General features: G+C 46.2%; 1 protein-coding gene across 12 annotated transcripts in view; it reads left to right on the plus strand.

Moving 5' to 3' along the window:
- The window catches only part of DZANK1 (double zinc ribbon and ankyrin repeat domains 1), a 70,135-nt gene that overhangs the window by 45,298 nt on the left and 1,136 nt on the right, over positions 1-23,701 (plus strand). For 11 of the 12 annotated variants that reach the window (XM_072943743.1, XM_072943740.1, XM_072943732.1 and 8 more), the window contains 7 exons: positions 5,927-6,030; positions 8,049-8,123; positions 9,885-9,981; positions 10,658-10,755; positions 13,269-13,349; positions 13,788-13,888; positions 23,496-23,570. In XM_072943743.1, coding sequence (XP_072799844.1) covers positions 5,927-6,030; positions 8,049-8,123; positions 9,885-9,981; positions 10,658-10,755; positions 13,269-13,349; positions 13,788-13,888; positions 23,496-23,570 — 631 coding nt within the window. The remainder of the gene's footprint in view (positions 1-5,926; positions 6,031-8,048; positions 8,124-9,884; positions 9,982-10,657; positions 10,756-13,268; positions 13,350-13,787; positions 13,889-23,495; positions 23,571-23,701) is intronic. The other variant, XM_072943733.1, reaches the window with a different exon arrangement.

Genomic DNA, 23,701 nt, shown 5'->3' on the forward strand with positions numbered 1-23,701 from the left:
TTCATGTAGAAATTTTTCTGTGGTATAATGTTTTTATTTCTCTTGGGTGTGTACATAGGAATGCTGTTGCTGAGTCAAATGGTAACATTGTGTGTAACTTTTTGAGGAACTTCCAGACTGCTTTCCAAAGTGGCTGCACTGTTTTACATTCTGATCAGCTGTGCACAAGGGTACAGATTTCTCCATATCCTTGTTAACACTTTTCCATTATAACCATCCGATCTGACTTTCTCATTATAACCATCCTAGTGAGTGTAGCATGGGATCTCATTATGGGTTTGATTAGCATTTTCTTGATGACTAATGATGCTGAGCATCATTTTGTCTGAGTTATTTAATTTATTAGTGTATAATTATTCACAGGATTCCTTAATAATCCTTTTTATTTCAGTAAGGTGGGTGGTAATATTCCCTGTCTAATTTCTGATTCTAGCAATTTGAGTCATTTCTTCTTGTGAGTCTAGATAAAGGTTTGTTAATTTTTAAAGAACCAACTTTGGATTTTCATTTTTCCTACTGTTTTTCTGTTCTGTCTTTCATTAATTTCCACTCTAATCGTCATTATTTCCTTCTTTCCTCTTGCTCTAGGTTGAGCTTGCTCTTTTTCTAGTTTCTTAAGATCAAAGGTTCAGATCTTGATTTGAGATCTTTCGTCTTTTTTAACATAGGCATTCACAACTATAAATTTCCCTGTGAGCACTGGTCTCACTGCATCCCGTACATTTTAGTGTGTTGTAGCTTCATTTTCTTTCAGCAATTTCCCTTGTGGTTTCTTCTTTGACCCATTGGTTGTTTAAGAGTTATTTAATTTCCAAATATTTGTGAGTTCCCCCAAGTTCTGTCTGTTACTAATTTCTAATTTCCTTCTATTGGGATCAGAGACACGCTTTGTACGATTTTAATCCTTTTAAAACCCTTTTCATTGAGACTTGACACGGCCTAACACACGGTCTGTCTTGGAGAATATTCCATGTGCCCTTGAGAAGAATCTGTGTTCTGCTGTTTGGGGGTAAAATGTTCTGTAGACGTCCCGTAGGTCCAGCTGGTTTGGAATGCTGTTCATGTGTTCTCCTCCTTGTTGACCTTCTGCCTGGTTGTTCTACCCATACTGAAAATGGAGTATTAGGGTGTCCAACCATTATTGCCGAACTGTCTGCTTCTCCCATCATTTCCATCCGTTTTTGCTTCAAGTGTTTTGATGATCTGTTGTTAGGTGTATACTTACAATTGTTATACCTCCCTGATACCCTTTTATCATTATAAAATGTCCCTCTTTTTATCTAGCAACATTTTATTTGGTCTTAAAATCTATTTTGTCTGGTATGAGTATAGCCATTCCAGCTTTCTTATGGCTGCTGCTTGCATGATACATGTATGTCCATCGTTTTTACTTTTAGTCTGTACCTTTGAATCTAGAGTGTGTCTTCTGTACATAGTATATAATTGGGTCTTGTTTTTTCTCTGGTCTGACAGTCTCTGTTTTTTTGACTGGGTTATTTAATTCATTCACACTTAATGTGTTATTATTGATGAAGTTGGATTTATGCCTTCCATTTTGCTTGTTCTTTCCTAGATGTTTGTGTCTTTCTGTTCCTCTGGTCCTCCTGTACTGCTTTCTTCTGTGTTGCGTATTTTCTAATGTAACATTTTAATGTTCAGTGATTTTTTTCCCGTACATATTTTGAGTTATTGCCTTAGTGGTTGCTCTAGGGCTTACCTTATACATCTTAGCAGAATATGTTTCAGATTTATAGTAACTTAATTCCGATGAGATATGGAGAAGCTACCCTTATACAGCTCTATTCTTTCTTCCTGGTTTTATCAGTATATATAAGAATAGTGGCTACCGATATGTATTATGTCTGTGTATGTTTCAAACCCAACAAAACACTCTTAAATGTATTAGTTTATATAACCTCATTTCTTTTAAAAAAGAAAGAATTGCAGTTGACCTTTGAACAACATGGGTTTGAACTATGTGGGTCCATTAATACACATATTTTTTTTCACCGAGTATGTACTACAGTACTACACAGTGCACGGTGGGTGGCATCCACAGATGCAGAACCATGGATGGAGGCCAACTGTAAAGTTATACATGGGTATTCAGCTGCATGGAGGCTCATTTCCCCTAACGCCTATGTTGTTCAGGGGTCAACTGTATTATATATTTATGGCTTTTTAAAAAATATTAGCCTTCTTTCTTCCCATTTCTAGTTCTTTTCATTTACTCCTGTGGATTTGAGTTGCCATCTGGAGTCATTTCCTTCGCCCAATAAATCTCTGCTCCCATTCACCGCCTTTGTGCTGTTATTGGCCAATATATTACATTTCTGTATGTTATAGGCCAAGTACTACAATTATGTATTATTTTATGCAATTTCTTTTTATATTCGTTAAGGAAGGAAAAGAAATATGCGTTTACAATACCGTTTATAATTACGTAGCTACTTTATCAGTGCTCCTTGGTTTTTTGTGTGTCTGGATTGACATGACCGTCTGGGGTCATTTGCTCTGAGCCTGTAGAACTGTCTTCAGTGTTTCTTATAAGGTGGATCTGCTAGCCATGACTTCTCTCAGTTTTTTAAAATCTGGTAATGTCTTCATTTTGCTGAAAGATAGCTCTTCTGGGAATAGGATTCTTGTTGCACAGGGCTCCCCCACACCCTCTTTGGATATGTTGTCCCACTGTCTTCTGGCCTCATGATTTCTGGTGAGAAATCCACTGTTAATCTGTTGTGGATCCCTTGTGCGTGATGAGTCACTTCTCTTGCTGTTCTCAAGATTCTCTCTTTGTTTTTGTCTTTTGAAATTGTGTCTTGGTGTGGGTCTTTTGTTTGTTGAGCTTCCTGGATGTATAAGTTCATGCCTTTCACCAAATTTGGGAAGTTTGGGGCCATTGTTTGTTCAAATATTCCTTCTGCCTTTCGCTCTGTCCCTGCTCCTGGGATTCTCTTTATGCATATATTGCTTTGCCTGATAGTTTCCTGCGGGATTCTTAGGTTCAGTTCATTTTTCTTCTTTTTTTTCTCTCTTCTTTGCATTGCACAGTATCTGTTGACCTGTTTTGAATTTGCTAATTCTTTCCTCTGCCAGTTCAAATTTACTTTTGAGCCTCTCTAGTGAATTTTTAATTTCAATTATTGTCCTTTTATGCTACACAATTCTGTTTGGTTCCCGTTACGTATAATTTCTGTGTGTTTATCGATATTGTGTATTTCACAAGGTACCGCTTTCTTCATGCGGAGTTTTATTTAATTCTCTGGATATGTTTACAACTTACAATGAACATGTGATGAAGAAATTGTGCTAAAACTGCTTTGCTTTGAAGTTGTTATATCTCTAACATACTCTCACAGCTTCTGTTACCTGCTTTTATCCCCTGTGGATATATCAGAGTTTTTGGGGATTTTTTGCATGTCTCTTAATTTTTTGTTGGAAACCGGACATCTAAAAAAATATATTGTAGCAACTCTGGATACTGCCCTCCCTCCAGGCTTGTTTCTGTTCTTTGCTGGGCTGCCTGTTTAGGGATCAGCTGGATGGTTCTCATGAACCCTGTTTCGCCCCACAGTGGGAAGCCTCTGATGTCGCTCCTTGGAGGAGGAAGCCTTGGTCATGCACCCCGTTGTCCCAGGCTGACAGTGGTTTTGGCGAGGCTCCCTTTGACCGTCTCATTCCCTGACCGTACCCAGCCGTTCAGTTCCGCTTAGTGCTGGCTGATTGCTTTATTATTTCATCCATGCGCTGGGGGCAGAAGTTGTCCTACAGACTGATCCAGTCAAATCTGAGACTCTTTACAGGGATAGTTTTGAGGTCAGTGTTTGCGATCTTCTTCAGACTTCAGGAGAGCTCTTCTTAGCTGTCTGTTTGCGTGGTTCTCTGGTAAACTGCTCAGCCATGTCTATTCTTCTTTTAATTGATTTTTTTTTACCACATCATTCATTGTTTATCCTTAGGCTTGAACTTCCCCACACTCTTGCAAATGGAGTTAAGTTCCTATGGAGATTGAGAGCACTCTGTCTTACTTTCCTTTATGCAAAACTTCTGAGCCAGTGCTCTGGATCGGGGTGGAGACAATGGTGTGTTCCTCTGAGAGTAAGACCTCTGCTTCTGAGCTGATCATTCAGGGGAGGAGGTGCAGGTGTTACTCCTGGTCTTCTTGAGCTGCGTCTTCTAGTGTGGGACCTCCGCTTCCCAAATAAGCCAGGACAGGGGTGATCTGGACTCGTATTCTCAGTGTACTAGAGCCAGTGCAGAGCTCCACCCCCTGAGTGGTGGCCTGGCAGAAAAAGGGAGCCCCTGCTCTTGACTGCACGTGCCCAGAACTTGGTCTCTGCAGTAGGTGATTGCGGGCAGGATGAGAAACACTGAGATCCTGTTCCTCCTGGGAAGATCCCGTAGCTCTCCAGCTGGGAGCGGGAGGAGAGGGAGCCCTGTGTTTGAGGCTGCACCACGTGGAATGACGTTCTCATCATTTCCGCTGAGCGGGAAGAGGGAGGGAGTGGGCCATGGTTCAAATACCACAGTCTCGCTGTTCTGAGTTTTAGCACAATTTCTTCATTATACGTTCTTTTATTTGCTGTATGTCCTTAGAACCATTTCCAGACACTTTAAATGTTTGTTTATTTTATTCTCTCCCTGGGGATCGGATCCACTGAGCGCCCCAGGTGCTGTGCTGGAAGTTGGTCCGTCCCAGCTCTTCCCTTCCCCACTGGACTTCCCAGCTGGGAGTCAGACCCCATCCAAGTCTGAGCTCTTCCAGGCGTGAGTGTGGTACCAGTCCTGTGTCCAGTGGACAAGCCTGAGGCATGTTCTGCCTGGTTCCTCAGAGGTCCCCAGCAGGCTGCCCCTGCTGCCGCGTGTTGCCCCAGCTTTTAAGACGTTCTTAACTGGCTTCCCTCCCTTCCCTGTCCTGCTGTTTCCACTCCGTCACTTGTGCTTCCCAGGGTCACCTTCACAAGAAAGCACCGTCCTAAGTCTCAGGGTGTGCTGTCAGCAGAACGCAAACTAAGACAGTGAGGTTCTCTTACTTGGTGTCACAGTAACGTATGAAGTGAGAGGCATCAGTCCCATTTTATAGGGAAGGAAAGTAAGTCTTAGGAAGATTTAAATATCTGCTGAAGTTCACCAAGTCAGTAAATGATGAGTTTAGGGTTTCAGTGCAGGCTTGTCTGAACTCCAAATCATGTGCTCTTTCCACTAAGCCATGCTGGGTGACCTTGCAAGAGCCACCTGACTGCTCTCAGCTTTAGTGTCTCCATTGGTGAAATGATGAGGTGGGACCCAATGCAGGTGTGCAGACTCAAGTGACCATGGGGCCGAGCCAGAAGGTCAAGGCGGGCAGCTGGGCCTGCAGGGGTGGTGACCGGCCGGAGGGCCCGTGTGCTGCGTGAAGCGGGCAGCCGAGCCTGTGCAAAAGGGCGGGCCCAGCATGCTGTGTCTCCCCCGCCCCGGCACGTGAGGAGCCAGACTCGTGTGAAATCCCTCGAGTCTTATATGGTGGCAGCGAATTCAAATTATTTTAAACCCTGTGCAGATGGAAAGAGGGCACAGGGAATCTTTTGGAGTGATGGAAACATTCTGCGTATTGATTAGAATGTATACACTTGCCAAATCCCAAACTGTACAATTAAAATATTATAAAAAATAAAATATTTTTATTAAGTTCTTTCTCAGTATGGTTAATTTTTAAAGAATAAAAAGAAAAAGACCAAATATGTTCCTTTGGAATTCTGTAACATTCTGTGATTAATCATGTGCAGAAGAAAAAGCTGGGAACAAAAATGGAGCTTATTCCAGTACATGGTCGAGGTTCAGTTAAGGACAAACTGTCACGAAGTTTAACAAAGAAAAGCTAGCTCTCTGCGAGCGCCCTCAGCCTCAGAGGGATTGATCCATGCCCGCGGTTTCTCTCCTCCTTCAGGCTACTGGCGCAAACAAGTGGACCACATCGCCGCTCACCTCCGGTCCTACGCTCAGAACAACCCTGAATTCCGGGCCTTGATTGCAGAACCCAGGATGGGAAAGGTGGGTGGACTCTGAGCAGAGCTTCTGCTCCAGGATGTCCCGTGGGATCAGGCTGAGCTTCCTTCATGGACTTTCCTGAAACTGCACTTTGCTTGCCACCTTTCTTTTTCATTTAATTTGGGGGGGGGGTCATTAGGTTTATTTATTTATTTATTTATTAACGGGGGGACTGGGGACTGAACCCGGGACCTCGTGCATGCTAAGCACGTGCTCTGCCCCTGGGCTGTACCCTCCCCACCGCTGGCCTCCTTTCTTTTTCCAGCCCTGCTTTCCACGCTTCCTCACTGTCCTCCCCGCGGGCGTGGCCTGAATTAATCACTTGCGTGTGCGTCTTGTCTCAGGGGCTGCTCCTGGGCACCTGACCTAAGACGGCACACTGAACATCTCGTGCTGTTAGGTGGCACATGCTGTGGGACTGATGGTCAGAGCTAGGAGAACAGTTTAGTTCAGCCACACTGTGCCTAAATCCTCCCCTGTATTAACAGCACTAGCAGTCATCAGAGTTACCAGTTCACCGTGCCCTCAGGATCTGCGTCGTGTCCATCATCTCTAGTATTTCTAACAAACCTGCAAGACAGAAGTGTCACCTCTGTGGGAGTTCTACAAACACACCCACAAATGCTCCAGGAGCCTTCCCCTCAAAGGGCAGAGTCTGTGTCCCCTCAGCTTAAGCCCGGGTGGGCCTTTGACTGTTGGACTAACAGACTCTGGCGGAAGTGATGCTGTGGGACCCGCGAGATGTGGCCGTGCAGGCCACGTGGCTTCCTCTTGCATAGCATGCTTACCTCCAGCATTCCTTGGAGCCCAGGCTACATGCAGTGGCCACACAAAGGGGCACTTGTCCGAGCCCCAGCTGAACCCAGTCCTCGAGTCCTCTGGGCTCCGGAGCCAGGCAGATGAGTGATGAAACTCTAGGTCACCCCAGCCCCCAAACAGGCAGCCTCCTCCAGCCATCTGAGTCCTTCCAGTGGAGGCCTCAGACGTCCGCTGACCCTGCTGTGCCGGTCGGAACACGTGAACATACACAGTGGTGGTTACTGGATGCCACTGAGCTGGGAGGCTTTTACACCACAGCAGACAATCAGAACGAGCCCTGTTTGACACCCAGGAAAACTGGCTCAGAGAGATCTGGTGGCCTGCCCGGGACTGCACCCTGGGTCCTGGGGGATTAGGGATTTGAAGCCCATCTGTCAGACCCTGAGGACACTGCTCTTATAAGAGACACATCTGTGAGGAGACCTTTTCCTCTGTCATGAGGCCAGAAAGAACCTTTGGAAGGCAGCCCATCCACTCCTCTGCCACCACGCAGGCCAGCGCTGAAACTGCCATTGTCAGGAACTGCTCAGTTTCCTTTGATTGTCTGTTTTGGTGGTTTAATATTTCTTTGGCCTAATCGAGGGATCTACAAACCGTAACCTGGGGGGCGAGTCTGGCCTGCCACCCAGTCTTGGAAATCAGGTTTTACTGGACCCCAGCTGCACGCATCCATTTACTTACTGTCTGCACCTGTTTTTGTGCTACAATGGCAAGGACCCTTTGGCCCGTGGAACCTGAAATATTTGCTATCTGATCCTTAAAGCACTTACTGACCCTCATTGATTTAAATTCCTTATGCTACTTACAGAGACAGCTGCTCACCTGAATACTTGGCCCTTGTTGCCAAGGCTTCCCCCGACCCCCACCTTTTTCCAGGTGATGACATCCTGCCATGTGGCTTGATTAATCTTAAAGTGTGTCTCCCGTAGAGAGTATAAATTTGGATCCTGCTTTTTTATCTGGCAATCTCTGCGCTTTGCTTGGCGTATTAATTTAGTTCATTTATAGTTCATGGAATTGTAGATGTGGCTGGATTTGTGTCTGCCATTTTGCTATCTGTGTTCTATTTCATCTAGTTTTTGTTTCTTTTTTCCTGCCAGCTTTTGTGTTAATTAAATATTTGATTAAATTTCTTGGCTGTGGCTCAGAGCACTGAGTCCTACACCCACGGTTGTGAATTCTCTCTAACACTTTTTTAAAAGCTGATCTCTGCCACTGTCCATGAGGATGGCTATGAAGTTAGCATCAGGCTGAATTATATCCAAGTCTCAAACAAGGTGAGTAAAACTGTCAGAAGGTATTCACTTGAGAATTGAAATCATAGCTCATAATTTATTGAAATGAATTTCAATTTATTGAAATTGTAGATCATAATTTATTGAAATATTTGAAAGGAAGAGTTTCAGATATTAGGAAACTTAACTGTATGCCAGCCGTTCCATAGAATCTGGTAACTGAGCTAACCCTCGGTGAAGCCAGCCCTCCAGGCACACAAGGATGTAGTCAGAACGGGAATTATCACCCACCCCACTGATCTCCTGTGGTTCTCAGGCATATTTATAACTCACTGAAGTCCGAATGTAGGCAAAAGGCTGACAGAAATGTTTGCTGATATGTCCTTTGACCTCTTTGCCTATAAATAAACAAAACTTTGTGGCCATGTCTCTCTTGATCTGCCCTCTTATTTGGTGACAGGAACATTGCCACAGAGCTGGTAGGTGTGTGACAAACATTAATTGGTTGAAAATTGGCAGCTTTAGTTTCATTGGACAAGAAGTCACAACATACAGAAGAAGAATTAACGGACTGAGAAGATGAGTGAAGAAGGCAAGGAGAAGTAGGGGAGCTGGGTCCTGCTGGTGACCCGGCGGGGTGCTAATGGCGTCTCTGAGACAGGGATAGACACCTGGGCCCTGCTGGACTTGGAGGAAGGCTGGGAGTGTCCCGTGGGAAAGTGCACAGGACCACGAAGCACTCAGTGCTATGTTTTTGGTCATGTGGCTGGAGCAGCGCTTGGGCCAGGGAGGTGCTTCAGGAGACGGGCCTGAGGGATGTGGGACAAGGCAGGGAGGGGCTGAGTGACAGGTGGTTGTAAGTAAAGCTGAGCTTTCGCCTGGTCCACAAGGAGCTCTGAAGGGTGATGCACACCACACAGTTGTCCCCTTGGGGCAGGGGGCTGCAGGGTATAACCTCATGGGCAAGTCCGCACCCATCTACTGAGGGCGGCCGGAGAAGAGGGTCAGCCCCTATCCCAGGGGAGGCTGATGGGTTCAGGGGAGCTGGGTGGGCACCCAGAGCATCTGCGTGTGTCAAGTGCAGGTGAAGGAAGTGTCCCCAGGTTCGGTGTGTGTTTTTCCTTAGCCTGCATGTTCGAGTAAAGCAGCAGGTGGTTCCCTGTGGCAGGACCATGCAGGAAGCCGTGCTCTGGAATCGGTGCAGGGGATACAGGAGTCCGGGTCTGGCCCGAGTGGCATCTGTCCTCATTTTACAGACACCTACTTGACCTCGGTTTACTTTCACAACATCTCTTTGAAGTAGGTCATAATATTCCCACATTACAGATGAGGAAAATGAGACTCAGAGAAGTCAAACAACTTGCTTCTTCCAAGGTCCCTAAGCTAGTAAGTGCCAGAACCAGGATTCAAACTCTGCAGCCTGAGCCTCTCCGGCAGGCCACCCTAATTCCAAGACACGGAAGGGTGTTAAGCTGGGGAAGGACACAGTTACTTACACATCATATAGAGGTGCTGGGATGGTCACATGGAAGGCGGGCTGGCAGGAACCTCCTGGGAGGCTGTTGCAGGATCTCGGTGTGAGAAGAGGGATCAGGCAGAGGAGCGGTTTAAAAGGCAAAATGGACAGAACATCGCGGTGAGGTGAGGGAGGTGTCCGGAAGGATGGCCGGGCTTCAGGCTTGGCTGTCTGGGTAGACAGAGCTGTCATGAACAAAAGAGGGGCAGGTTAGCAGGGAGATGGTTCTTTCTGCTGGGGCGCGGCAGCCTCCTCATTCGTGGTGCTTGAACTTTTCCCTTGGCCAGAACCTTTACCTAAACAAGGCGGTGAATTTCAGCGACCACTTTCTGAGCAGCGTCACCGAGGGCGGAAATGGGCTGTTCGGCAGCCGGCCCAGCTTGGGTGAGTTGCACCCCTCCAGGGATCTTAAAACAGTAAATCTGAGAGTTCTCATCACAAAGAAAATAATTTTCTTCTATTTCTTTCATTTTCTATCTCTGTGAGATGATGGATGTTCACTAAACATCATGACGTGTGTGAGTCAGATCACTATGCTGCGCACCTGAAACTCACACAGGGCTGTGTGTCAGTTACATCTCAGTAAAACTCAGAAGAAAAAATAACACTAATGAAAAAAAGAAAAGCAAACAAAAACCAGTGGACGAAAAACAACACTCCGAATTGGCAAGGCCGGCAGAGAATTGCTTAACATTTGCCAGCCCAGCCCTGCATCTCGCTTCCACGTCCCAGCCAGGCTATTCCTCAGGCCTCACTTTTGAAGTCTTTTGCAGGGCTTGGGAGATAAACTGGGGGAAGGGGTGCCCCTTGGGCCTGAAAACTGTAATCCCTTTTATTTCCCTCCTTCCCAGCCATCCCCTGGTTCTGGACTGAGGAGAGCCGCCCTGAGTCCTCCCTGCCAGGTTTAATCAGACAGAAATGTCTACAAAAGCCTTTTTCTCCTCCTGACCTCTTGAGGGCTTGGCAGGACAGGGGCTCTTTACGGGAGGGGAGCAGCGGGGAAGCATTGTTTTGGTCCTCGGCTCTTTAATGACTCTTTAATGACTCTTTGTCCTTCCAGTGACCGACTACAGCCCGGGCACCTCAGACCCCACGGAGAAGGGCATGAGGACCAAGAACTTCAAGGCCCAGAAGTTTCAAGAGAAGAAGCAGCTTACGGTACGTGTACTCCTTGGTCCTTACAGCTGTCTCCTTCAGCCCGTGTACTTAATGTCTTATTTTGAGATTTTTTTAATGGAAGAATACTTCTTCATTTCCTGATCCTTATTTTATAACAATGTGTGTGTTTATGGAGGCAGAGCCCTTTAAAGTGGCTCAAGACTATTAATTGAAATATTTTTAAGTTCTCATCAGTTTCAGGAATCACCTCTGTTTCCTCTGGGGCCAGTTCTATCTGCTCATCTCTCTCTCTCTTATTTTCGGTTTGTCTCAAATATGTGGCGATCCTTGCTTGTTGGGTCATATTGACAAACGAAGGGCTGGCCTGGTGAGCACAGGTGCCCAGCATGGGTCTGTGACCCGAGGGCTCTGTGGGTGGGTGGGCAGTTGTGGGGCAGAATTTCTGAAGGGTGTGTGGGCTGGGAGCAGGAGAAAGCTGGGGGTGCCTGAAGTTGCTTGTGTCAGAAAGCCTCTCCTCCGGTGGTGAGAGTGGTGGTGTGAGTGCCCTCGTGTTTTCCGCCCTTCCTGGCTCTCCAAACCCTTCCCTTCTCTGCCGTAGCGGCCGGGGCTCTGCGCTCTCCCCTTCTTGGGCCTGTGTTAGACAAGTCGTGGGCTCTCTGGAAAGCGGTGTCAGGGTTTGAGCAGAGAGCAAAGCCCCCACCCTCCTGCACGCGAGGGAACTGGGGGCATGGGCCAGCCCAGCCTTTCGCAGGAAAGCCCCGCAATAACCCGCTGTGAGTCCATCTGCCCCCACGTCCGCCCTCCCGCTGACCCCCCACCCCCGCGCATCTGCAGGGCTCCCGGGGGAGAACCGCGCACACCCGCCCTCGGGGGCTGCAACTGGTTTCCTCCTCGGCTCTGAGTTCCCCGGCAGTCCGATTCCATCTGCTCTCGGTCTTTGGGATTCCTCGCAATTTCTGATGCGCGGATGGCACCCTTTCCGAGTTTCCCACAGCTGTTACAGTTCTGTTTTTCAAAAATATAGATTATGAATAGTTTGGGAGCTTTGGAGAAAGAGGCAATGGATGTCCCGCTCCCCCCCTCCTCCCCTTGCCTTTCAGCCGGTGGCCCTCTGGCCGCGGGAGGGAGAACAGAGGTGCTTAGCGACAGGGGCAAAGCCGGGTCTTCCCTCCAGGACCCCCGGGCTTCTCCGGGCGCGCACAAAGCGCCCAGACTGCAGCGTGACTTCTCCCCACGCGGGTGGTTCCCCGCCACGTGTTTGCGTGTCATGAGCACCAATAAATCTGGGAGGGAGACCTCGGGATTACTTTAACTTTTATTGCTTATGATTCCTTGCACTCTCCGCTTCCCCCAGACTGAAGTATTGGTAACGAGCCTAAGAGAAGTGCAGAGTTCCATAAACTCCACGACGTGCAGTTTTGGAGATGTTACCCATTTTTTCTGTATGTGACCCGAATTTGCCACTGTTACGTGCCTTTATTTCCTCATCTGTGTTTAGGGGATAAGTATCAGAAACCATAACATCCACTCACTCGTTCACAGACACCCGGACACCAGGCATCAGCCTGGGTGTTGCAAATAAAACATACACCACGGATGTAAAGGGCCCATGGGGGTGACACCCTAGCGTGTCCTAGTACATTTCCCACAAGGAACGGAACTGGGTGCAAACAAGCCCTCCCCCCAGGCTCCCCGAGGCTCTACTGATAGGAGCACCTTGCTCCAAGCTGCTCACCCTGGGGTGGGGGCACAGGGGACAGGCCCGAACCCGGCATCTTCTTCTGAAAGGCGCAGAGGCCTTGGCCAATGTCCTCGTCTTCTCAGCTTCCCAGGAAGCCAGAAGAGGTGGCAGGTATTGTTCCCACTTTATAGACGGCGGTGAGGGTCCCGGGACCCCCCGCAGTCGCCCCTGAGTCGCAGAGGCAGAAACGCACTGAAGGTAGCGTCCCCTGCGCCCTAGACCACGTCCTTCAGTTCCAGCACCAGCAACTGAAATCCCTTATAAATACAGATGAATTTCATGGCATTTTGAAAATATAAAGGATACATTCTTTAGATTTTTGATGACACATAAGAGCTTCCCCCACCCCAGTGAAAGCTGAGTTATTGGTTCACTGACGCCCCAGGCGAGCACGTTTCCTGAACTGCCATCATTACGCGGATTTGAACACTTTATGAAACGTACAAACTTAAATTTTAGGATTCACCTGGTTGCTTTTCCTAGAAATGCTCCTAATAAAACTAGTGTGGGGCTTCTGGGATTTTGTGAGGTTTCTCATTGCATTCCTGTCCTTAATAACAGGAAGCAAGGTCAGTGTGGTGTCCTTCCCCGAGGCAAGGCTTCGGAGACCAGCACGATTTTCCTGCTGCTGGCTGTTGACCACATGTATGCACACACACACAAACACACCACACGCGTGTGCACACACACACACTCAAGCTCACCTGTCCCTGGGGCTCAGAACTCACCTGGGAGAGAAAACGTTTGCCTGGGCAAGTGGGACTTAACAGACTTGCGAAGGTGGAAGTGACCGCGTTCTCTAATCCTGCAGCCTGAAAACAGGCTCCTGCTGAAGGAAGTCGGCCCAGCGGGGGAAGGAAGAGCCTCGGTGATGGAGCAGCTGCTTGACGAAGTGAGTGCAGCCAGGAGAGCGAGTCCCTCTGAGGGTCTCAGCCTGGCCTTCCTCCTCCGTCTCTTTCCCATGGAAGTTTTGTTCGATATTGTGATAATCACAGTGCCATTTAATTAAAAGCTGTCTGGAAGTGGGTTAAATGGCTAGTCAAAAACTTTACTTTAATCATTACCTGCCTCTAATTTTTATAGCTAAGAAAAATGCACATAGTGGGGAGGGTATGGCTCAGAGTAGAGCGTGTGCTTAGCATGCACAAGGTCCTGGGTTCAATCCCCAGTACTTACACTAAAAAATGAATAAGTAAATAAAGTTTAAAAATAATTTAAATATACAAATAAAAAAGAAAAGAAAAGAAAAATGTGCATAAACCCAGAGAACATGTGGGAGTGGTCGAGTGTGGGGTTTTGTGGCAAGTCTGTCCTCTTCCACGTGCCGCAGGGAGCAGACCCCAACTGCAGCGACAGTGAGGACCGGCCCGTGCTCAGCACGGCTGTCGTGAGTAAGCACCACGAAGCAGACGTGGACCAGCAGTGGGGACCGTAAGTGAGACACGAGGGGGCGGGTTCTGGCGTGGGGTCAGCTCAGGCCTCCCCGGGCTCTGCCGAGCAGAGTCGGTGCACGTGCCCTGCTCCGTTCGGACCACTTAAGAACCATTTTCACCCATGTTGGCTTAACTGCTTCTATTTTCCAGATCCGGGTAAAACAAACTTTTAAGCAGACCATTGGACTGTCTAATTTTTAGTAGCTTTGAGAAGTGATGATACATTTTGTTAACTCATGAATTTATACTTTTGTGGGGCTTCAAGTCCTTGGCCTTTGGGTGTTAAGCAGTGTTTTCTTCACCATTTAAAACGGTAAGATTGATAAGAGTGGCCCCAGAGTGTTCCCCATGGGAATATACCCGTGAAATTACCGCAGAAAGAAAACCTTATGGAGGCGTCTCCGGATGCTAACAGCATGTCATCGCCTGGTGCCTTGGTTTCCCTAGCTGGGAAGTGGGCGGAGCCCCTTTGGATGGTTTTGTAACTTTCCTGCTGTTGGTGCTGTCCCGCCTCTTGGCCTCACTCAGCCTTGTGATTCTGTTGTTCTCCTGCAAACTTCTTTGGAAACCTGGGGCGGAAGGTTTCTTGAGGCTAGGACTTCACGTGACCTCTCGCATCCCGCTGACCACGCTGATGAGCTACAAGTCGTGTGGGGGCACCGCAGGTCCACCTCTGCTTGAACCGAGACGAGGCTGGGACCCTGTGACTCGTGCTGCTGAGTCTGGGAAGCCGGCCCGGCGGACAGAAGTTAAATAGCTCAGCTTCTGTCTTCCTCTGTTTCAAAACTTCCTCTAGCATCTTTATTCAGAGTATATCCCTCTTCATTTTCCTATGTGCATTTTTTTTAAAGTTTCTGCCCAAGAGGACCCCTATGTCAGTTGACACGACCCCTTTTTTAGTTTTATTTTATAACAGAATGTTTGGCATATTGGTGTACATACTCGATGGCTGGAATTTACTTTCTCAAGGTTTCTTAGGGTTCACGTTCATCATGCCTTTCAGTCTCTTCATTTATCCTACAATTAACATTATTGACAAAAATAATGCCGCCTTACTGTGTTAAGGTACACTCTATGCTTGTATAATTCAGATAGGATTTTTCTGTCGCACTTAAGTACAGTGCTTGTGGTTGATATAAAACCCTCTTGAGCACATTTTGAATTGCTGCTTAAGTGTGACGAGGCCTGGCTTTCTGAGAAGTCCAGCTAAGGGGATGAAACTTCTTTAGACGTGGACAGATGACCTACTTCTCCCTGGTGTTCCTCAGTTTCCGTTTTTGCTTCGTTACTAGTCTGTAAGTTGACATTTATCCACATGTGATCTCATTGCATTTCTACTAAGTCTAACACTGTGGTTAAATGTGGTCTGTCTAAATGGTGCCTAATAGCCCTTTGTCACTCCCACTGCGTTGTCATGGTACTATTAGTAGGGGGCGGGGCAGGTGCAGTGAGGATGGTCGGGGGTGGATATAGCTCAGGGCAGTGGAGGGGTGGGGAGGCCGGGAGGGAAAGCGAGACCGGAGGCCCTCCCTTCAAAATAGAGCCCAGAGATCTCTTCATTTCAGTTTATGCCAACAGAGGAAAGCAGGTGTTCCCACCGAGGGCCAGTTCTGCTGAGTCTGCTTGTATTAGTTAGAAGTGTTTGTGCTGGGGTCAAGCTGGCCTCTGCCCCACGGTGAACCCCTGAGATCCAGGAACGTGACCTCAAGACCCTCCCATCCTACCGCTCCTCAGGCACAAGCGCCCCAGAGATCTGCCTGTCCTGTGAAAGAGGCTCAGTGAACTGCTCCTTTGCAAACAAGGCTGAAAATGCCCTCTCCCACCCGACGCTTGTGGGCCACCCGAGAGGAGCAGCCTAGGTGGTGTCTGCACAGGCGACTTCTGCCAAGTGGCTGGGCGGGTAGCAGAAAGCCCCTCCCTGGGGTTTCTGGTTCCCGTGTTTGTATCTTTTTTACGAGAATAACCTCATACGCTGCAGATGGTGGGTCGCCAAGGAGAAATACACACTCTCTGTCAAAGCTGATCCCTCTTAACCAGCAGATTTCAGAAACCCAGATGCAAGGTCTCGCCAGGAGGGGGACACAGAGTAACACCCTCTCCTTTAGGACAGTTGCAAACCTTGAGTCTCTGAGCTCTGCCCCCGGAGCCATCAGTTTGCTTCGAGGTTCGTTCAGGATTTACAGAGAGAGATTTAACTCCCCTTGATACTTGGATTTGGATAAACAGTTTGAGTTGTTGGTGCCTTAGTAGAAAAGTTTCTCTGTGATACAAATTCACAGAGCACAGCAGTGTACCTGCGGTGCAAACCACCTTCTAGAAGGTCTGATGAGACAGACAATACCAAGCTACTCAGAGACGCAGGCTCACAGCATGGGGTTCCAGCAAGGAGGTGCCTTCCACCTGGTGCCCTTGCCCTGCTGGAGTTTGTTTGAGGAGCGGTATATAAAAATAAGAGTTAGCAGAATCACGATTCATCAGTTTCCAAAACTGAACTGTGGTGACACAGGAAATAACCAACTTGGAAGACCTAGCCATCAGCAGACCCCATTATTTAGCAGGTAGAACACACACTCTGCTCCCTGTCTGGGGAGAGCTGTGAAGGCAGAGGACTGTGACCTTACTTCGGAGATGCAGCAATGCTGGGACTGTATCTTAAGTTCAAGTGATAAATGCCTGATGAAGTCCCAAGGAAGTTGAGGGAGTGAAGTGCCAGTTAGGCCTTTGCCACCAGGGAGGGAGGACAGATGGAAGGTAGGAGGAGACGGGTGTCGCTGGTGTGGCTGGGACCTCCGTTGTCGGCGCTCCCACAGCATGCTGCGAACCCCTTGATCCCAAATCGACAACCCAGTCCTCTGAGCGCCACTGTGTGACGGTGACCTGGTGGCCCTGGCATATTTGTAGACACCAGGCTGGCACTCAAACATGAGCTGAACACACGAACAAATAACTCAAGTGACTTCAAGCCGGGTAGAGGTCATCTGAAAGACCTTGAGAAATTTAAACTTTTTATTTCTCCTTTTAAAAATTTTTTTAAAAATTTTATTTTCATTTTCTTATTTTTTAATGGAGGTACTGGGCATTGAGCCGAGGACCTCGTGTATGCTAAGCACATGCTCTACCACTGGGCTGTACCCCTACCCCGAGCAATGTAGACTTTGAAGGTGACCTCTGGGAATTTTGCTAAAGGAGGTGGGGGAGGTAGACTCCTCTCTGGTGGCAGAGGACAGTTGGGAGGCAGGAGAGAGCAAAGCGTGGAGAAAATGAATGTATTCTTGCTAGGTCTTCTCATCTGCAAAATGGGGATAATAATGCTTATGTCCTCGGGTTAGTTGGAGGATGACATGATCGTTGGTCAGTGCCTGTGAAGAGCCTAATAATCAGACTTTAGAGTAGCCGTCGTGATGCTGTGATTATGAAAATGGTGGGTTCCCGGGCTTTGAGTGGGAAGTGTCAGCTGCAGGATGTGGTGATGCGGAGGAGCGGGGCCTGGGGGAACAGCCACGTGGGGCCTTAAGTCATAGAAGCCCAGGGTGGAAGGTGTTAGATCTAAGTTCTAAGTTCCCACACTTCACAGATGTCACCGAGTCTTCCCAAGCCCACACTTTCACGTTAAGGAAAGGGCACATGCATTCTTTTGATGCTCCAAACTCTAAGGAAGTGAACGTGATCAGTGCCCCTCATACTTTAACTTGCACATAAATCACCCAAGGATCCTGTTAAACGCACATTCAGGACATCTGGGCGGGGCTGGGGTTGAGATTCTCCATCTCTAACAAGCTCTCAGGGGATGCGAGTGGTCCAGGGACCACAGCGTGAGTAGCAAGGACCCAGAAGCGGCTCTTAAAAACACTGAGATCTGAGAGCAGCCCAGCGTGGCCCTTGGTGAGGAGGTAGCTCGCCAAGCTGCTGGACACGGGGCTTTCGTCCTGTCCCTGACAGGTCAGTTATGTTGATCTGATCAATCTAATGGCAACCATACCACCACCATCAGCGGTAATATGAAGGCTGATGCCCAAGTCTTAGTTGCTTGGAGGAACTGTTTGTACTGAACCAAAAGGCAGATCTTTGGAAATTCGTGGACAGTCTGTCATAAGGCACATGGTCCTGCAATTTTCACGTACTGTCTCTGGAGAAATACGAGGCTGATCACACCACTTATATTTACTTGATACCAGGAGCCTTGGCCAGTAAGCTAGCTGAAATTATGTGCATGATAAGATCTAAAATTAGATCTAAAACCATTAGGGTGGTTTGACGCTTAGAGTTCTGATGCAGCGAAAACCAGTGAAAGTACTCAGTTTCTCATTTAGTTTGGAAAATGGAAAGCCTTCTCATGAACTGGACAGTTTCAATTCTGGAGCCCAAATCAGGCAGAGGATTCCCCTCCCACAGTTGCCTGGAGAAGTTCATGGTCACGTTTACCTGAAATTCTTGCAAGTCGTATGGGTTTCAATCTTGGAGGCCATACCCCTTCCCTTGATTTGTTTGTCTGTTCATTCTTTCCATTGATGTATTCATTTCACTAGTGGTTACTGAGCACCTACTGTGTGCCAGTCAGCGTTCTAGGCGATGGCGATACAGCAGTGACAAAGACGAAGTCCCTTCCCTCGTGGAGCTTACAGTTTAGTGGAGGAGACAGACAATAAACAAGTAAGCAAATGAATAAGTAATCTCAGAGAATGATAAGTGCTCCGAAGAAAATCAAGCCAGGTAAGAGACTGGAGGATGGTGTGGTCAGGAAAGGCCCCACCTCTGCCCGCCGGGACCAGAGACTCCCAGAATGAGTCTGGGACAGACCTGCTTTAGGTGCAGAGCAGTACTGGGAGATTATTCACCAACTTCATCACTCATTTCTGGTCTTGTCATAGTGACATTGCCTTATTTATGGCTAGTCTGGAAGACAGATTTCTTTAATTGTGTATATTTATTGAAAACATCTCATACACACCAGATACATTTCTGATTTTATCGAAGTAAGATGTACACATGATTGAAAAATCAACTCCTGTGGAAGGGCTCAGGAGTCCTCCTCCACCTTCACTTCATCCCCAGTCCTCGCCCCCGGGGACAACTACGCTTCAACTGGCAGTTCCCGATGTAGCATGCCTGGAGGGTACCTTGACCCTTGCCAGATACATGGTTTTCCTTGCTGACCCCGCCTCATTATTTCTATCCCCACCTTCATGTTTTGGTCATTCTTTTACTGTTTTTGGATCCTTCATTAATGACTGTTAAAATATTAATGATGTGCCTAAACGTCTATATTTTGGCTGTCATCTTTCAATGGTGCCTCCTGCCTGACCTGTACGTCAGTGCAGATAAGTGTAATTCATCTTCCTGCCTCTACCTCTACCTCCCCTTCCCCTTCCATCTCATAACTGCTGTTGGAATATGCTTACATTTTACAGGGCTAATCACAGTTACATTTACTTGTGTGAACATAATGAAGACTTCCATTCTTTGTCTATCAGTTGATTACAGTAGTTAAAAAACACAAAGGGCAATTTTCATTTATAATAGTTACATAAATATTGCCCATGGGTATGCTCTGAGTACATTTCCTTATTTATGGGTTCAAGATAATGACCCCTAGGCTACTCAAAATCAAGTGTTCTTACCAGAAATGTCAAATGGATTCTCTTTACACATCATAAATTATTCAAAACCATGTTGTGTTTCATTTTCTCCTGTAAACTGTGAATAACTTGTACATTTTTTGTGTGTATTTGATTTTCCTGGAATTTCTGATCGTCTTTGTTTTTTCTGGTTTGAAAAAGAACATGCCTTTACCACATCCATAATCCTATCTGGTTCTTTGCATATTCAGTGCCTTCCTTCTTAGAGACATTCTTCTTGGAGTATACTTACTGCTCAGATTTTGCCTGACAGCTCTCTGGCCCTGATGCACAGTGGTCACCATGGAATTTCTTTTCACTGGAACCCACCTGTAGTTATTGCTCACGCTTTCCTCTTTCTTGGTTTTGACCCTTGTCAAGCTAGAATGTAAACTCTTCAGAAAGGGTGTGTAGAAAAAACTTCTGAGTCCTTGAATGTCAAAAATGACTTTTTGTCTTCACTTTTTTTCCCATCTAATTTCTCAAATGTATTTATTTTACACTATCATATTTTAAAAATTGAAGTATAGTTGATGTGCAATATTATATGTTACAGGTATACAATATAGTGATTCACAATTTTTAAAGGTTATACTCCATTTACAGTTACTATAAAATACTGGCCATATTGCCCATGCTGTACAGCACATCCTTGTGTCTTATTTTATACCTGATAGTTTGCACCTCTTCATCCTCCACCTCCATCTTGCCCTTCCCCCTGCCCTCTCCCCACTGGTAACCACTCATTCCTTCTTTACATCTGTGAGTCTGTTTCTTTTCTGCTATATTCACTAGTTTGTTGTATTTTTTTAGATTCCACGTGTAAGTGATACAGTATTTGTCTTTCTCTGTCTGATTTCACTTTGTCTTCACTTTTGACTAATACTTTTTTTACATCTCTTTTTCATTTCTTTTTTTGTTTTTCAATATTTTTTATTGAGTTATAGTCATTTTACAATGTTTTGTCAAATTCCAGTGTAGAGCACAATTTTTCAGTTATACATGAACATACATATATTCACTGTCACATTTTGTTTTTGCCGTGAGCTACCACAAGATCTTGTATATATTTCCCTGTGCTATACAGTATAATCTTGTTCATCTATTCTACATATGCCTGTCAGTATCTACAAATTTCCAACTCCCAGTTTATCTCTTCCCACCCCCAACCTTGGCAACCACAAGTTTGTATTCTATGTCTATGTGTCTGTTTCTGTTTTGTATTTATGGGTTTTTTTGTTTTTTTGGTTTTTTTTTTAGGTTCCACATATGAGCGATCTCATATGGTATTTTTCTTTCTCTTTCTGGCTTACTTCATTTAGAATGACATTCTCCAGGAGCATCCATGTTGCTGCAAATGGCGTTATGTTGTCAGTTTTTATGGCTGAGTAGTATTCCATTGTATAAATATACCACTTCTTCTTTATCCAGTCATCTGTTGATGGACATTTAGGCTGTTTCCATGTCTTGGCTATTGTAAATAGTGCTGCTATGAACATTGAGGTGCAGATGTCATTTTGAAGTAGGGTTCCTTCTGGATATATGCCCAGAAGTGGGATTCCTGGGTCATATGATAAGTCTATTCCTAGTCTTTTGAGGACTCTCCATATTGTTTTCCACAGTGGCTGCACCAAACTGTATCCCCACCAGCAGTGAAGGAGGGTTCCCTTTTCTTCACAGCCTCTCCAGCATTTGTCATTTGTGGACTTTTGAATGATGGCCTTTCTGACTGGTGTGAGGGGATACCTCATTGTAGTTTTGATTTGTAGTTCTCTGATAATTAGTGATATTGAGCACTTTTTCATGTGCCCAATGATCATTTGTATTTCTTCCTTGGAGAATTGCTTGTTTAGGTCTTCTGCCCATTTTTGGATTGCGTTGTTTGTTTTTTTCTTACTAAGTCGTATGAGCTGCTTATATATTCTGGAGATCAAGCCTTTGTCGGTTTCATTTGCAAAAATTTTCTCCCATTCCGTAGGTTGTCGTTTTGTTTTACTTATGGTTTCCTTTGCTGTGCAGAAGCTTCTAAGTTTAAATAGGTCCCATTTGTTTATTCTTGGTTTTATTTCTATTGCTTGGGTAGACTGGCCTAGGAGAACATTTTTGAGATGTATGTCAGATAATGTTTTGCCTGTATTTTCTTCTAGGAGGTTTATTGTATCTTGTCTTATGTTTAAGTCTTTGATCCATTTTGAGTTTATTTTTGTGTATGGTGTAAGGGAGTGTTCTAGCTTCATTGATTTACATGCTGCTCTCCAGTTTTCCCAACACTATTTGCTGAAGAGACTGTCTTTATTCCATTGTATATTCTTGCCTCCTTTGTTGAAGATTAGTTGACAATTGACTAATACTTTTGATGTTAATTTCTGTGTTCAAAATAATTTTTCCTCAAGTCTTAGTAAGCCTTGCTCTCATGATTTCTAGCATCCAGCATAGCCCATGAAAATTCTACAACAAGTTCTTATTCATTTGTGACCTGTTTGTTCTTTCTGGAAGCATTTACTCCTGATGTTCTGAAATTTCACCAGGGTATTTTTTTGATATGCTGTTGTTCATTCATCCACTTGGCCCTTTCAGTCTGAAAAGTCCTGTGTTTCTTCAGCTCAGGGACAATTTCTTCTATTAGTTCTTTGATATTTTCTCCCTTCCATTTTTTCTGTTCTCTCTTGACAGAATTCCTAGTAGTTGGATGGTGGAACTCTTGACTCGATCTCCTCTGTGCCTTTCTTTTTTCTTTTCTCCCCCATATTTTTTAGCTCTTTTTTTTTCTGTTTTAAGAGATTTTCTTGCCCCTCCCACTGAATACTTTTTATTTCGGCAATCGTGTTTTTACTTTCTAAGAGCTCCTTTCTGTTCTGATTGTTCTTCATGGCCTTCTGTTTTTGTCTGACACTGTCTTCAGTCATTTTAAATTGCTTACTTTTGTATGTCTCGGTTTTTCTCTTTGACGCTGCAGGCAGTTCTCAGATGTGTGTGCCCCTTTGCTCTCCATCCATGTTTGAGAATGGGCAGTGGTTAGACAGGCTGGAATTCTGTGTATGTGACCGGAGCTTATTGGCTGGGGGTGGTTTGTGGGAAGATGAGCTGCTTTCAGGCTGGGACAAGTGGAAGGCCTCCCTCTGAGTGTGCCAGCTGCCTGCCTGGTTCTCACCAGAGGCTCCATTTATCTTCTTCAGAAAAGAGGCCACCATACTTTTTCTCCATTGGGATGAATTTATGGAGGCAATAAATCTGCAGGTGCAGGGGATTGGACTGTGGTGTCAAGGGAAGGATCAGGGGCCAGGAGAATGCAGACCTTCAATTGCTCATCTCATTTCTGTCCTCAGCCCTGTCTCACACTTTCCATCACCACTGCCGCCTCTGATCCAGAGCCTTTCATGAGTTCTAGAACGCAGGGACCACTCCAGCCTCCGTTTCAGCCATCCTCTGTGCCTCACTGGGGCAGAGATGACCATGCAAGGTGGAGAGACAGTCTGGCGCACAGTGAAATGTGCTCTCTGACCTCCCAGTCCTGCCCTCTGGGTTCTGAGACTGCTGTTTATTTTCATATCACAAAGCCAAACTCACTGAAGCCCACGTGATTGTCCCTACACAAGAAGAGGAGCCTCAGCCCTAAAGGTTATTGTCCCATAGATGTGTCCGAGGGGTCCAAGTTAAGGGTGAGATCGCGTCCAGTATGTTCCTTACGCTCTTGTAGGAAATGTACTAACATAGGATTTATTAACATTTAATAAACTGACTACAAACCAGATCCTTACTTTAAAAAAATGAATATGTTTATAGACTTTTTACTTTCTATGTGGCATCAAAGCTTACCTTCCAAATCCTCTAAGGAAAGGAGCAGAGAGGGGAGAGTCAAGAGATTTTTCCCAGGTTAATTAAATAGGTCAGTGGATGAAACCGAGGCCCCTTTGGTCGCCTGCTCCCTCTCCATCTTCTTGAAGATGCTAACCAAAGGTTTAGTCAGGATGGTTTTTTCCCCCTAAACAGGCTCCAAAATACAGCTCTTCATGAAGCAACTCTGCTTGGCCTGGCAGGAAGGGAGTGTGTTGCTGCCTTGCTGGGGTACGTTCCTTGGCCTCTGAGGGACGCTTCCGGAGGCCACAGTGAGCTCTCTGTTGACCTGTGAGGATTTCAGAGGGTCCTGGCCCCTCAACAGCTGGCCCAGCGAATGGGGGCCGCCCTCCCACCATGGC

This window comes from Vicugna pacos, chromosome 19 (assembly GCF_048564905.1).
Source record: "Vicugna pacos chromosome 19, VicPac4, whole genome shotgun sequence".
NCBI lineage: Eukaryota > Metazoa > Chordata > Mammalia > Artiodactyla > Camelidae > Vicugna > Vicugna pacos.